Source organism: Triticum aestivum, chromosome 1B, assembly GCF_018294505.1.
Source record: "Triticum aestivum cultivar Chinese Spring chromosome 1B, IWGSC CS RefSeq v2.1, whole genome shotgun sequence".
Lineage (NCBI taxonomy): Eukaryota > Viridiplantae > Streptophyta > Magnoliopsida > Poales > Poaceae > Triticum > Triticum aestivum.
Genome location: NC_057795.1, coordinates 686,087,653 through 686,103,077, shown reverse-complemented (window position 1 = coordinate 686,103,077; position 15,425 = coordinate 686,087,653). Strand labels below are relative to the sequence as shown.

The window sequence follows — 15,425 nt, the reverse complement described above, 5'->3', positions numbered from 1 at the left end:
AAAATAAACTGCAGAATAAAAATGAACACTTTTATAATACATAACTATTATTACGTGGATAATTTTATAATTTACAATTTAATTAACCATATGGATATTTTTTTAAATAATACGTGAATAATTTAATAATGTAATATTATTATGTGTATATATATTATTTATAATATAAGATTATAATTTACATATATTTTATAAATTTCTGAAGAAAAAAAATAACGCTGTCGGGTGGGGTGGTGGCTACGCGCACCTGATGACTACATGTCACTGGTTCGAATCCTAGCCAACGATTTTTACATTATATGAATATATGTTTCTTAAAGCATGCACACTTTTACAGACTACATGGGTGTTTCATTAAAACTGTCAAGATTTATAAACTTATATAAGCATTTATTAAAATATATAGAATTTTTTTAAAAATATCTTAAGGCATGACACACGATTATGATTTACATATTCATAAAACAGATTATAATTTACATATAGTTTAGTTGTTGTTAAAAATATAAAACTGCAAAATGGTTTAAGGTCTCCAGCTAGCTTAAGTGCGCCTCGATATATAAAGTACATTTGCAAATATATCAGAAAATTGTTCTGGGTGCATTGGTTAGGTATGAGCGCCTCCACCTTGTAGATCAGGGGTTCAAATCTTGTTGGCCACAATTTATTTTTTAAAAATATAATTCCGTTGGGCTTTCCATAAATAACAGGACACACGCCCTATATCTACTATACACACGCCAAAGCCAAGTTGTAGCACCATTTCAATGCATGCCGCAAGTTTTGACACCAAAGTGATTTTTCACGCCAAGTTTTAGCACCCGTGGTGTAATTGACTCACAAAAATAAGAGCCACCTACTAGAAAACAAAGCTCAACAAGTGGACATCTACACAATGAATTGTTCAAATTATGGAACAAATAACTAAAAAACTGTTGGCGGTTGTTCTTGTACAGATCGTGAAACGACACCTACTAGCAGTCGTCGCTTTACGACAGATCACTTGGAAGTGTATGGTTGTCACAATGTGCAACTGACAGCTGATATTAACTAGCGTCTATGATGAAATAATGTGTGCTGCATTGATGTTTAAATAAGGCGGGTCATGCCTTAAGATATTTTTGTAAAGGGTGAGTGTGGTAATTAAACTATATGTAAATTATAATCTGTTTTATGTGTAATTAAACTATATGTAAATTATAATCTGTTTTACATGTGGTAAGCTACCTGTTCTTGTCTTGATCTTAATTACACTCTGCAGACTGCAATGGGCTATATTTTGTAAAGGGTGACAGTGAAAAGAACCCTTGGATATGTTTCGACCAATGGATGGAATGGCATGCCTTATGCCAACCCCAAACTGCTTTTTTTTTGAAGGTACAGTTTATGATGGGAGGCATGTACTTGCTCAAAATTGTATAGTCTGATTACCTAAGTTCTATCGTCTCTAACCAACGAGCGCTCTGTGGGGCGGGTACGTTGGTCACAGGCGCGGGCAACAAGCCGTTGTACTCAACGACCTACCACCCCGCAGAGGGGCGGCCAGAGCGAGCACGTGAACAAGTGCATGGAAATGTACCTACGTTGCACTGTGCACAACATACCTTGGCAATGGCGACGGTGACTTCCGTCCGCCATGTTTTGGTACAATTCCTCATTCCACACATCTCTCAATTGTGCCCCCTTCAAGGCTTTCTATGGCAAGGAGCCGAATCTGGGCGCTCTGGGATGCTACTTCTCCCCTGCTACCAGACGGCGAATAATGGGACTGGGCAGCACCTGCGAGCCCAGCTCAAACATGCACAAGGATGTTTCAAGAAACAAGGCAAGCGCAACCGCACGAAGGGTTCCTTCCAAGTGGGCGACACCTTAACTTAAGCCGCAGCCTTACGCGCAGCACAACGTCGCCCATAGCCACTGTGCCAAGCTCATCTACAAGTTCTTCGGGCCTTTCACTGTGGACGAGAAGATCGGCTCCCTCGCCTACAGGCTCGTTCTGTCGACGAACAACCGTATCCATCCGGTGTTTCACATCTCGCAGCACAAGCCCTACATGCACCGGTGTTCGCTCAGCTGCGGCGCACCATCGACCACTCCGGCATGGACACTACCCCGCCAAAATTTTGGATCATCGCATGGTCAAGCACGCAGGTTGACAACGACATTGTGCAACTCAAGGTTCAATGGTCGACTTTCCCGAGGAGGCCACCACATGGGAAGACCACTCGACCAGTTCTTCATCGTCGGTATCCGTCGGTCGACATCTGGGAAGGAGCTCTTTCCGGAGAAGGGGTGGGAGCATGTCAGACCTGCACACCCAGGTGATACAGGTGGACAGTGAATTGGCCTGCTTGCCTGGCAGTGGGGCCAGCCGTGGGTGAGTTGTGTTGTGTGTGTGGTGTGGTGCTCTTTAGAGCATCTCCAACAGCCGCGCTAAAGCGCCGCGCGCAAAAAACCTGTTTAGCGCGCGCGCTGCGGCTGGTTTTGCGCGTCCGCCTGCGCTGGCTCCAGCAGCGGCGCTATAATGCACAGCGCGCGCGCCGCTCCAGCAGGGCGCAAAAATACAGCGCGCGCGCCGCACAAACCACATGTACATTTCAAAGAAGATGAGCAAAAATGATCAAACAAACAAAATAAAAATCAATAACAAATAGTTCAAAATAAATCATTACAACTCAAACAAATAGTTTATCGTTGAGTACAACAACAAATAGTTCAAAATAAATTATTATACAACACAACAAATAGTTCATGAACAATACAATGTCGAATGCAGATATCATCATGCTCTTTGCCGTCCATGCCATGCCCACCACTCTTCAATTAGATCATTCTGAAGTTCCTTGTGCGTCGCATGACGCCGAATGGCATGATAGGAGGCAATAAAACGGGCTACCCTTTCAGCCCTCCGCCGCACTCGCACGGGATGTCCCAAGAGCTCATACTGTGAGTAGTCTAAATCTTGGCCACGCTCATTCTCGATGATCATGTTGTGCATAATCACATAAGCGTGCATGATGTACCAAAGCATTTTTTTATCCCAAAATCTTGCCGGTCCTCTCACAATAGCAAATTGGGCTTGCAAAATCCCAAATGCTCTCTCCACATCTTTTCTAGCCGCCGCCTGAGCATTGTGGAAATCAAGATTTTTCTTACCTTCCGGTTTTTTCAATGGCTTCACGAAGGTTTGCCACTTTGGATAGATGCCATCCGCTAGATAATAGCCATAGTTGTACGTACGGCCATTTGCTACAAACTGTGAGTAGTGCTATGCCCGAGCTCTCTGGCGGCATTCCTCCTTTGCTGGAAAAACCGGTCATGGCTCGCTAGTTTCTCTGCAATGCGCCTGAACAAGTCGGTGCTCATCCTAAACCGGCGACGAAAATACGACTCCGGGTATGTGGGATTCTCCACGAAATAGTTCTTCATCAATCTGTTATGGGCATCAATCCTATCTCTTCAAATTTTCTCCCGACCCATAACCGAACCACCGTGCTTCGGTTTTTTATTGATATGCATAGCTACGATCATTGCAAAATCCTCCTCCTCTTCCATATCAAATTCTTCTTCGGAAGAATCATACGACGAACTCATCTACAATGTTCAATACTATACTATAAAAACTACAATTCAAAACATGCACCAAATTCAAGAAGTTTGAGCAATACATACCTTGTAGGCGTTTTGTCAAACACCTTGCGGGCGCGGCGCGGCAGCGAGCGCTCGGGCGCTGTTCCTCGGACGACGGAGGCGCGCGGGCGCCGGCGGTACTAGGAGGGGATGGGCGGAAGCGCGGGCGCGCGGGGATAGGCTGGGGAAGCCTGAGACGGTCGCCGGGGTGCGCGGGCGGCGGCGGCGGCGCGGCCGGTCGGGGGTCGAAGCGCGAGAGGAAGAGCGGGCGCGAGCGCTCGAGTGTGCCGCGCGCTGTAGTGGGCGCCCGAAATACGCCGCGCGGGTAAGTGTTTTTGACCGCGCGCCCAACCCATTTTAGCGCGCGCGCCGTTTTTGCGCGCCCGCTGGAGCGCCCTGACGCGTTGCGCGCGCGCTAAAACGACCTATTTTGCGGCGCGGCGCTAGTTATGCGCGGCTGTTGGAGATGCTCTTAAACTGAACCTGACGATCAGAACAGGCATGAAAGAAGTGACTAGTTGATTCCCATCCCTTGTTCTCTCTGTTCCCATCTTCTTCTGCAAGTCTCACCTCCTGCTGTCCTCACCTACCACCCTTGAGCGATCCCGATCCCGATCCCCTTCTCGATTGGGTTCGTTACACCACGGCGAATGCTCCGGCCGCTCGCCTAGTCCAGTGTCCAGTCGAGCAGGCGACCGACGAGGAGAGGAAGCCGGTCATATATGGTAGCCACGGTGACCAAGAAACTGCAGGAGCCCCGACGGGACGTCGACGGCGAGCTGAGGTGAGTGTTCCCTTCTTCCTCCTCCATACATTCCCTCCTGCTACCACATCTATAGTTCTCACTCTCCGCCTCGCTCCCCAACCAGCAATGTACCAGCCGTCGGACTCGAACCCGGATCGTTGAACGCGGGGCCGACCCGCGAATCGGTTCCCACGGTTGTCATGCCGCCGGCGGCGGCAGAGTACTCGTCGATGAGAAAGCTGGGGAAGCTCTTCAAGCTCACCGAAGTGCACCTATGGTAATCAAACCCCCTCCCAGTCGTCCCTCTCCGACTCGTTCAGGCTAGTGTTGTTTTTGGCTGAGCAGTTAGCTCAATGCAGGGATGATTTTTATGTGAAGACCGGGGATTGCGATGCTACAGAGACTACTGGTTGCACGGTAAGAAGATTCCACTTCCATCTTGCGATCATGACGTGGGTTGTGCTTAACCCGTTCGTCAGCTGACATTTCCTTTTTTTTTTTGAGGGAAGTCTGCTGACATTTCCAAGAAATTGAAAACGCTCTCTTATTTTGTTGCCCAATTCACAAAAAAAAAGTGTTTTGTGCAGTGATATTTTTTATAAAGGGCGCTGTTTATTACTTAAAAGATAGGGCTGCTACGCGTTGGCCGGCAGATATTTTTTATAAGATCTGCCGCCTCGCGAGCCGTTGGATGACGAGTTTGGTAGCCATCTGATCTCCTCCTGTATAATCCTTGTTGCAAAAATTATCTTCGCTAGAGCCCCGTCACCATTGCAACCCTTGTAAGGGTCATGTTGCAAAACTGTGTTGGGATCATGTGGGACGTGTGGCTCAACGGAGAGGCGGTCGATTCCCCGCGCGTTATCCGCCGACTGGACCATATCATTTCCCTTAAAAGATTTAACTATTACACCCGATAAAGGGCACTTTATTACTTAAAATATTTAACTATTACACTCGGTCTATGCATAACTAGGATGCACACAGTCAAACAAAGTCCAGTCTCAGAAAGTAAAAAAGATGAAATATAAGTAGTCATGAAAAGACTACATGACGCCTAAACCGTGGGAGGGCCAATCCTAAGATCATGATGTCATCCTTGTAGGGTAAAAGTATCCCTTTCCGTGTTCGCCAAGCATGTACACACCTCCGTAAACAGGTCTCGATTCTTCACACGTTATAGAGACGACCATAAACGGAGTGTACCGCTACATCTGTAGGTAACCGGCATAAGACAAGTACTTATATTGTGAAATAACTTTATCATTTCTACGTCTACTTGATGTTGATGTATATAACCTGTTTGAGATCACGTCCAGTTGATATTGTTTTTCATTTCATGGTCTTCATTATCCAAATTGCGTTAAAGCATTTCATGCAAGCTATTGAAACTTCCAAGTTTGCAGGGATCTCAAACAACTGAAAACCGCAATAAAGTAGCCAAAACAACAGATGCAGGTAAAGATTTGTTGCCCCCACATACAACACATAGACAATAACACAAGCAAATCAATACAGAGTTTTATTCTTATTTTGCTGCAAACATCCACCAACTTCTTCTGATATACCATTTGTTTTTTTCTTGATATCAATAGATCATTCATTTGTTGAAGATATGGAATTGGCTAGTCGCATGGCAGATCAGACTGGTGATGACACGCATCTGGATGAGCAGAGACATGAACTTATTTACAATGAAACTCTCAGTCTATCAGATATTCCTGACAAAGAGTTGACATATATAAGGTGTGCCTTATTACACTAACATGTTGTTTCGTTGCTTCCTTGACAAATGGATGTTTTTATTAACATCTTATCTCTATGCAGTGTGATAGCTACCATTGATGAAGCACAACATGACAAAAATATGCAGAATGATAGTCCAATGACTGAAGTGTTAGAAATGAACCAAGAAGGTACTACCACCAAAAATAAAAACAGAGTAAGGAGATCTCAATCGTGTAAGATAATATTACTCGATTAGAACTTGTAGGAGTTGTTCCTGCTATTTTTTTTCAGAGATGATATTGTTGACTAACAGATTAGTTTGCCCTAGCGAGGGTGGCATTCAATATGCAGCTTGTTGCTATACCTACCCTTCTTGTACTCTTTCTGTTTATATATATCAGATAAGTAACCATTTATTTCATTTTACAGTTCATTCATGTCCGGACATGGCAAACATGTCCACTGACATTGCCAGGTATTGGAATCAGCGGTACTCGCTTTTCTCCCTTTTTGATAGTGGTATAAAGACGGATGAAGAGGGGTGGTTTTCAGTGACGCCAGAGCTCATCGCAAAGCATCATGCATCTCGTGTTGGTGCAGGCATATTGATTGACTGTTTCGCAGGAATTGGTGGTAATACCATCCAGTTTGCTACAAAGTATGCCACTGTTATTGTTTTCTTATATCTTAAGTAAATGACAATAAACAATGTACTAGCATGAACTCGCCCTTTTGCATTTTTTTTCTGTTTTCTTCACTTGTGATGATGATGGTAGCTGGTATGTTACCTTGAATATTATGCATCTTGTATGCGTCAATGGCATACTCAGTCAAGAATGAATGGTGTGGTAGAAAGCATGTTTTTGCACTCATCTAGTAATACTAGGGTACTTGTGTCCTGTAAAATGACACATCATATTAAAACATGGCTTCTAAGTTGCTTCACACATCATATGACTTTCTTTGGATGTGTACAATTGTCATGCCACATGAGTTTATATAATTTGGAAACTGGAAGCCCTTTTATGATTAATGGTGATATAAGGTGGACTCTCAATTCTCATGTTTCTCGTACAACACTCAAACTGAAGACTTCCACCTCTCTGACACCATCTTCTATTTTTCAGGTGTAAGCATGTTGTTGCTGTTGACGTTGACCCACAGAAGATTGGTTATGCACAACATAATGCAACTATTTACGGAGTAAATGATCACATAGACTTCATCGTAGGAGATTTTATTAATATAGCACCTCATCTGAAGGTATGCCTTATGCCTTGAAAATATGACACCTTTAGGTTTTTGTGCACCTGTCATTTCCTGTAGCTGCATATCTTCATAGTTGTCTGATAATGCATTTGTTTGACCATTTTCGTTTACATGTAACCATTAGGTAGGGTACCAGACTACCAGTATCTTACCATTAGAAGTCCCACAAGAGGAAGTTTTGTTGTAAACCATTTTTAGATTATAAGGCATAGCCCCAGTCTGGGGTTTATTAGAGGACAGGCCATTAAGAAGAAATTCAAGTTCAGTTGCCAAACATAATCATAGAGGACTGCCATAAAGATAGCTTCCTTTTTAATAATATAATAAAATTTGTTTAGAGCATCTACTTACCATACATTAAGGTGAGAGTAATTAGCTAGCAGCAGTGATGTGACAGAAGGTGCTAATCTAAGCTTAGCATCATCGCTAAGCTAAAAAGAACAAAGCCACTTGGCTCCTTTTTTTACGCAAAACTGAAAAGAAATGTCCTTACATCATATTGGCAGTAGGGACTACCATCTTTTTGTGCATACCAAAGACGAGTCGAGGAAATGACTAGGGCGATCTTGCTATGCTACTCTCGTTGTTCTACAAGTTGGTTTGTATGCTTTTGTGAAAAGTGGTTGCTTGCAGGGAGAAACTGTTTTCATGTCACCCCCTTGGGGTGGACCAGACTATGCAGAAGTCGATGTTTACGATATCAAAACCATGCTTAAGCCATGTGATGGGTGAGCTCCTCGGTTCAGAATATAGTTTGTTTCCTTCTGTGCTCGCAAATGTTCACACGTCCTTGTTGAACTCTTCAGGTATCATCTCTTCAAACTTGCCATGGCTATCGCTTCGAGAGTAGTCATGTTTCTTCCTCGCAACTGCGACCTAGACCAACTGGCAGACATGTGTTTGTCGGTGGATCCTCCATGGGCGGTTGAGGTACGTCCGTTAGACATGATCTTTGTCTAGTTGACCTATGAAGTTCCATGACGGTCAGAGTGGTCTGGCGATGCCTTTTGGACCAATGTCACACAGTCACAATGGATCCCTTTATTTTGGCAGGTGGAGAAGAATTTCCTCAATGGGAAGCTGAAAACCATAACAGCGTACTTTGAAGAACACGTGAGCGTAGACGTGGAAGTGGAACACCAATGATCCCCACCCAAAAACCGTGTTCCTTCCTGAACAGCGTTGATGATACTTAATGTATGTGAAATCCAAGTACTCTGCTGGATGAGAGATTCCGTGTCGGTGTTTGGTGTACTTGGGCAGCAGCGCGTACAGCTGGGGTTAATGTATAACTAGCCGATTCGCCGAGAAACTTCGTATGGTTTAGTTGCTTGTGTATGGTATAGTTTCAGGTACAAAATTGGAAAACCCTGAATAGGTAGAAATTTTCCTTTATATTTACATGGTGAATTCACCAGCTATTGATTGTAATCAGGCTATCCAAAACAGAAAAGTTACGTCAGAGGAGATCATCCATCTGAGTACAGAAGAAAAAAAAATCCTTTAAACGAAAATTTTGAGATCATCCATCATTAAACGTAAATTTTGAGATCATCCGTCATCCAAACAAATGCACCACTAATTACTAACTTCATTATTTGACAAAGGCATTTCAAGGCTTGTTCTCCATTTTCTTCACTCCTCTTTGTTACCTCCTTTAAATATCCGTACCTCCTACCCGCAAAAAAAAAATATCTGACCTCCGAACAGGGCAATTCTAATTAGTAACTTCATTCTTTGACAAAGGCATCTCAAGGCTTGTTCTCCGTGATCCTCACTTTTATCAACGAAAAAGGGTTTTCCCCCTCTTCATATCATAAACCAACCACCACATCAACGATCATACAAAGCATAAGTTCAGAAAGGAAAATAAACAAGAACAAGAAAAGGCAAGATACAAGATGCCAAAGGAGCCGCTAAACAAGCTCTAATTGCTCAAGCACATGCTCGAGCAAAGGGGCCCTCGGCGAACAAGATCCTTCAAATGACGCGACTAAGATAAGGGAGCAGCCCGCCTCCGGAGGAAGACCACCACTAGTAGAAAAGGGGGCAATGGTCCAGGCCGGGTCAGCCCATTAGTCCCGGTTCAATCCAGAACCGGGACCAATGGGGGCATTGGACCCGGTTTGTGAGCCCCGGGGGCCGGCCGGGCCACGTGGGCCATTGGTCCCGGTTCGTCTGGACCTTTTGGTCCCGGTTGGTGGGACGAACCGGGACCAATGTGCCTTGCTCCTAGCCCACCACCATTGGACCCGGTTGGTCGCCTGAACCGGGACCAAAGGCTTCCTTTTAGTCCCGGTTCAAGCCACGAACCGGGACCAATTAGTTGCCTATATATACCCCGCGAGCAGAGCACTCTCACTGCTCTGTTTTTCATGGCATGCGAGGAGGGAGCTTTGTGGTGCTCTAGCTCACCTCCTATGCACACGAGGTGTTCGATGGAATGCCCGAGCCGCACTACTTAAGCTTTCTCCTCTTCAAGCTCCACCTCCAAGCTCCATTTTCCTCAATATTTGTCTAGGTTTAGCGGTCCGTCACGTCCCGTCCCCGTCTTCACCGCCGTCGATCGCCCGCGCCGATCTCGTCGCCGGCACCACCGTGGTGAGCCTCTTACTTGTATGTTTATATAGATACTTGTATAATTTTCTTACTTTTATTATTGCATCTTATATAGTGCGATGGTTTTGGTATCCGCCCCCGTCGGCCCTCGTCCTGTCTATGATTCGGATGTGGTATATATTATCTTTTCATAACTATTGGTTCATTTATTGTATATGACAATTATGCCGACCAACGTGACATAAATTTTATTTATCTAGGAGGTTCTTGAACCGGAGATTCCAACCGACCCTATTGTCAAGAGGTTAAATTTAGTTGAAGAAGAAAACAATTTGTTGAAGGAAAAAAATAGAAAAATTGAGGAGGAGAAGATGATATTGGAGTTGCATGTTGTGGATGTCGTCGATGATCACAAGATCAAGATGGATGCAATGCGCTTGAAGATTAGAAAGATTAGAAAATATGCCATGCATACCGAGGCTTGGTATCATTATGCCGTTGGATCAGTTGTTACATTGGTTGCGATTATGATCGCATTTGTTTTCGCATTGAAATGTTTTACATAGTTTCAGTGTATGGTTTAATTAATTTAGATGCTCTGCAGAGCTTTATGTTGTTAGATGAGAACTATGTATGTACTTTGGTTTTAGTGTGATGATGAACTTCTATTAATTTGGTTTTAGTGTTCTGTAATGATTTTTGACACACTTAATTATATATAACGCACGCAGATGAACCGGCAATGGATGTACGGTTCAAGACACACCTCCAAGTACATTAAGGGCGTGCATGATTTTCTCGAAGTGGCTGAGGCAAACAAGCAGAATGGTTTTATGTGTTGTCCATGCCCTATATGTGGGAATACGAAGTCTTACTCTGACCGGAAAATCCTCCACACCCACCAGCTTTACAAGGGTTTCATGCCACACTATAATGTTTGAACGAGGCACGGAGAAATAGGGGTTATGATGGAAGACGGCGAAGAAGAAGAGTACGATGACAACTATGTGCCCCCTGAATACGGTGATGGTACTGAACATCAAGAGGAACCAGACGATGTGCACGCTGATGCTGCAACGGACGAAGCTGCTGAAGATCAAGAGGAACCAGACGATGTGCCCGATGATGATGATCTCCGCCGGGTCATTGTCGATGCAAGAACGCAATGCGAAAGTCAAAAGGAGAAGCTGAAGTTCGATCGCATGTTAAAGGACCACAAAAAAGGGTTGTACCCCAATTGCGAAGATGGCAACACAAAGCTTGGTACCGTACTGGAATTGCTGCAATGGAAGGCAGAGAATGTTGTGAAGGAAATATGCCCTAGAGGCAATAATAAAGTTATTATTTATTTCCTCATATCATAATAAATGTTTATTATTCATGCTAGAATTGTATTAACCGGAAACATGATACATGTGTGAATACATAGACAAACATAGTGTCACTAGTATGCCTCTACTTGAACTAGCTCATTGATCAAAGATGGTTATGTTTCCTAACCATAGGCATGTGTTGTCATTTGATTAATGGGATCACATCATTAGGAGAATGATGTGATTGATTTGACCCATTCCATTAGCTTAGCACTTGATCGTTTAGTATGTTGCTATTGCTTTCTTCATGACTTATACAAAGTTCCTACAACTATGAGATTATGTAACTCCCGTTTACCGGAGGAACACTTTGTGTGCTACCAAACGTCACAACGTAACTGGGTGATTATAAAGGTGCTCTACAGGTGTCTCCAAAGGTACATGTTGAGTTGGCATAATTTGAGATTAGGTTTTGTCACTCCGATTGTCGGAGAGGTATCTCTGGGCCCTCTCGGTAATACTCATCACCTAAGCCTTGCAAGCATTGTAACTAATGAGTTAGTTATGAGATGATGTATTACGGAACGAGTAAAGAGACTTGCCAGTAACGAGATTGAACTAGGTATTGGATACCAACGATTGAATCTCGGGCAAGTAACATACCGATGACAAAGGGAACAACGTATGTTGTTATGCGGTTTGACCGATAAAGATCTTCATAGAATATGTGGGAACCAATATGAACATCCAGGTTCCGCTATTGGTTATTGACCGAGAATAGTTCTAGGTCATGTCTACATAGTTCTCGAACCCGTAGGGTCCGCACGCTTAACGTTACGATGACAGTTTTATTATGAGTTTATAAGTTCTGATGTACCGAAGGTTGTTCGGAGTCCCGGATGTGATCACGGACATGACGAGGAGTCTCGAAATGGTCGAGACATAAAGATTGATATATTGGATGACTATATTCGGACACCGGAAGTGTTCTGGGTGTTTTCGGAGAAAACCGGAGTGCCGGAGGGTTACCGGAACCCCCTCGGGAAGTAATGGGCCTTGATGGGCCCTAGTGGATAGAGAGAGAGGGGCCGGCCAGGGCAAGAGGCGCGCCCCCTCCCCTTGAGTCCGAATAGGACAAGGAAGGGGGAGGGGGGGCGGCACCCCCCTTGCCTTCCCCCTCTCCCACTCCTTCCTTCCCCCTCCTTCTTGGAATAGGAAAGGGAGGGGGCAAACCTACTTGGAGTAGGTTTCCCCCTCCTAGGGCGCGCCCCCCCTTGGCCGGCCCCCTCCTCCTCTCCCCCTTTATATACGGGGGAGGAGGGCACCCCATGGACACACAAGTTGATCTACGGATCGTTCCTTAGCCGTGTGCGGTGGCCCCCTCCACCATATTCCACCTCGGTCATATCGTCGTGGAGTTTAGGCGAAGCCCTGCGCCGGTAGAACATCATCATCGTCACCACGCCGTCGTGCTGACGGAACTCATCCCCGACGCTTCGCTGGATTGGAGCCCGGGGGACGTCATCGAGCTGGACGTGTGCTGAACACGGAGGTGCCGTACGTTCGGTACTTGGATCGGTCGATTCATGAAGACATACGACTACATCAACCGTGGTGTCATAACGCTTCCGCTTAACGGTCTGCGAGGGTACGTAGACAACACTCTCCCCTCTCGTTGCTATGCCATCACCATGATCTTGCGTGTGCGTAGGAATTTTTTTGAAATTACTACATTCCCAACAGTGGCATCCGAGCCTAGGTTTTATGCGTTGATGTTATATGCACGAGTAGAACACAAGTGAGTTGTGGGCGATACAAGTCATACTCCTTACCAGCATGTCATACTTTGGTTCGGCGGTATTGTGAGATGAAGCGGCCCGGACCGACATTACGGGTACGCTTACGCGAGATTGGTTTCACCGTTATGAGCACTCGTGCTTAAAGGTGGCTGGCGGGTGTCTGTCTCTCTCACTTTAGTTGAACCGAGTGTGGCTATGCCCGGTCCTTGCGAAGGTTAAAACAGCACTAACTTGACAAACTATCGTTGTGGTTTTGATGCGTAGGTAAGAACGGTTCTTGCTCAGCCCGTAGCAGCCACGTAAAACTTGCAACAACAAAGTAGAGGACGTCTAACTTGTTTTTGCAGGGCATGTTGTGATGTGATATGGCCAAAGACGTGATGCTATATTTTATTGTATGAGATGATCATGTTTTGTAACCGAAGTTATCGGCAACTGGCAGGAGCCATATGGTTGTCGCTTTATTGTATGAAATGCAAACGCCCTGTAATTGCTTTACTTTATCACTAAGCGGTAGCGATAGTCGTAGAAGCAATAGATGGCGTAAACGACAACGATGCTACGATGGAGATCAAGGTGTCGCGCCGGTGACGATGGTGATCATGACGGTGTTTCGGAGATGGAGATCACAAGCACAAGATGATGATGGCCATATCATATCACTTATATTGATTGCATGTGATGTTTATCCTTTATGCATCTTATCTTGCTTTGATTGACGATAGCATTTTAATATGATCTCTCACTAAAAATTATCAAGAAGTGTTCTCCCTGAGTATGCACCGTTGCCAAAGTTCGTCATGCCCAGACACCACGTGATGATCGGGTGTGATAAGCTCTACGTCCATCTACAACGGGTGCAAGCCAGTTTTGCACACGCGGAATACTCAGGTTAAACTTGACGAGCCTAGCATATGCAGATATGGCCTCGGAACACGGAGACCGAAAGGTCGAGCGTGAATCATATAGTAGATATGATCAACATAGAGATGTTCACCATTGAAAACTACTCCATCTCATGTGATGATCGGTTATGGTTTAGTTGATTTGGATCACGTGATCCCTTAGATGACTAGAGAGATGTCTGTCTAAGTGGGAGTTCTTAAATAATATGATTAATTGAACTTAAATTCATCATGAACTTAGTACCTGATAGTATTTTGCTTGTCTATGTTTGTTGTAGATAGATGGCTTGTGCTGTTGTTCCGTTGAATTTTAATGCGTTCTTTGAGAAAGCAAAGTTGAAAGATGATGGTAGCAATTACACGGACTGGGTCCGTAACTTGAGGATTATCCTCATTGCTGCACAGAAGAATTACGTCCTGGAAGCACCGCTGGGTGCCAGGCTTGCTGCAGGAGCAACACCAGATGTTGTGAACGTCTGGCAGAGCAAAGCTGATGACTACTCTATAGTTCAGTGTGCCATGCTTTACGGCTTAGAACCGGGTCTTCAACGACGTTTTGAACGTCATGGAGCATATGAGATGTTCCAGGAGTTGAAGTTAATATTTCAAGCAAATGGCCGGATTGAGAGATATGAAGTCTCCAATAAGTTCTACAGCTGCAAGTTGGAGGAGAATAGTTCTGTCAGTGAGCATATACTCAAAATGTCTGGGTATAATAATCACTTAATTCAACTGGGAGTTAATCTTCCGGATGATAGCGTCATTGACAGAATTCTTCAATCACTGCCACCAAGCTACAAGAGCTTTGTGATGAACTATAACATGCAAGGGATGAACAAGACAATTCCCGAGCTCTTCGCAATGCTAAAGGCTGCGGAGGTAGAAATCAAGAAGGAGCATCAAGTGTTGATGGTCAACAACACCACTAGTTTCAAGAAAAAGGGCAAAGGGAAAAAGAAGGGGAACTTCAAGAAGAACAACAAGCAAGTTGCTGCTCAAGAGAAGAAACCCAAGTCTGGACCTAAGCCTGAAACTGAGTGCTTCTACTGCAAGCAGACTGGTCATTGGAAGCGGAACTGCCCCAAGTATTTGGCGGATAAGAAGGATGGCAAAGTGAACAAAGGTATATGTGATATACATGTTATTGATGTGTACCTAACTAGAGCTCATAGTAGCACCTGGGTATTTGATACTGGTTCTGTTGCTAATATTTGCAACTCGAAATAGGGACTACGTAATAAGCGAGCACTGGCCAAGGACGAGGTGACGATGCGCGTGGGAAACGGTTCCAAAGTCGATGTGATCGCAGTCGTCACGCTACCTCTACATCTACCTTCAGGATTAGTTCTAGACCTGAATAATTGTTATTTGGTGCTAGCGTTGAGCATGAACATTATATCTGGATCTTGTTTGATGCGAGACGGTTATTCATTTAAATCACAGAATAATGGTTGTTCTATTTATATGAGTAATATCT

At 44.5% G+C, this 15,425-nt stretch overlaps 1 protein-coding gene across 1 annotated transcript; it reads left to right on the top strand.

Annotated features, from left to right (window-relative positions):
- The first annotated feature begins 4,352 nt into the window (after nucleotides 1–4,352).
- LOC123101069 (trimethylguanosine synthase) lies at nucleotides 4,353–8,717 on the top strand. The gene is made up of 11 exons (XM_044522714.1): nucleotides 4,353–4,414; nucleotides 4,500–4,652; nucleotides 4,735–4,792; nucleotides 5,782–5,833; nucleotides 5,971–6,121; nucleotides 6,203–6,291; nucleotides 6,533–6,761; nucleotides 7,231–7,366; nucleotides 8,006–8,100; nucleotides 8,179–8,302; nucleotides 8,426–8,717. Exons 1-11 carry the CDS (start codon nucleotides 4,353–4,355, stop codon nucleotides 8,516–8,518), a joined length of 1,242 nt encoding a protein of 413 aa, XP_044378649.1. The 3' UTR covers nucleotides 8,519–8,717.
- Nucleotides 8,718–15,425: the final 6,708 nt, after the last annotated feature.

Bases quoted from the DNA above. Each gene is read 5' to 3' on its own strand.
- LOC123101069 (XM_044522714.1), top strand. From the start codon at position 4,353: ATGGTAGCCACGGTGACCAAGAAACTGCAGGAGCCCCGACGGGACGTC. The intron at 4,415-4,499 runs GTGAGTGTTCCC...CTCCCCAACCAG, and splicing joins GACGTCGACGGCGAGCTGAG to CAATGTACCAGCCGTCGGAC. The intron at 4,653-4,734 runs GTAATCAAACCC...AGCTCAATGCAG, and splicing joins CTCACCGAAGTGCACCTATG to GGATGATTTTTATGTGAAGA.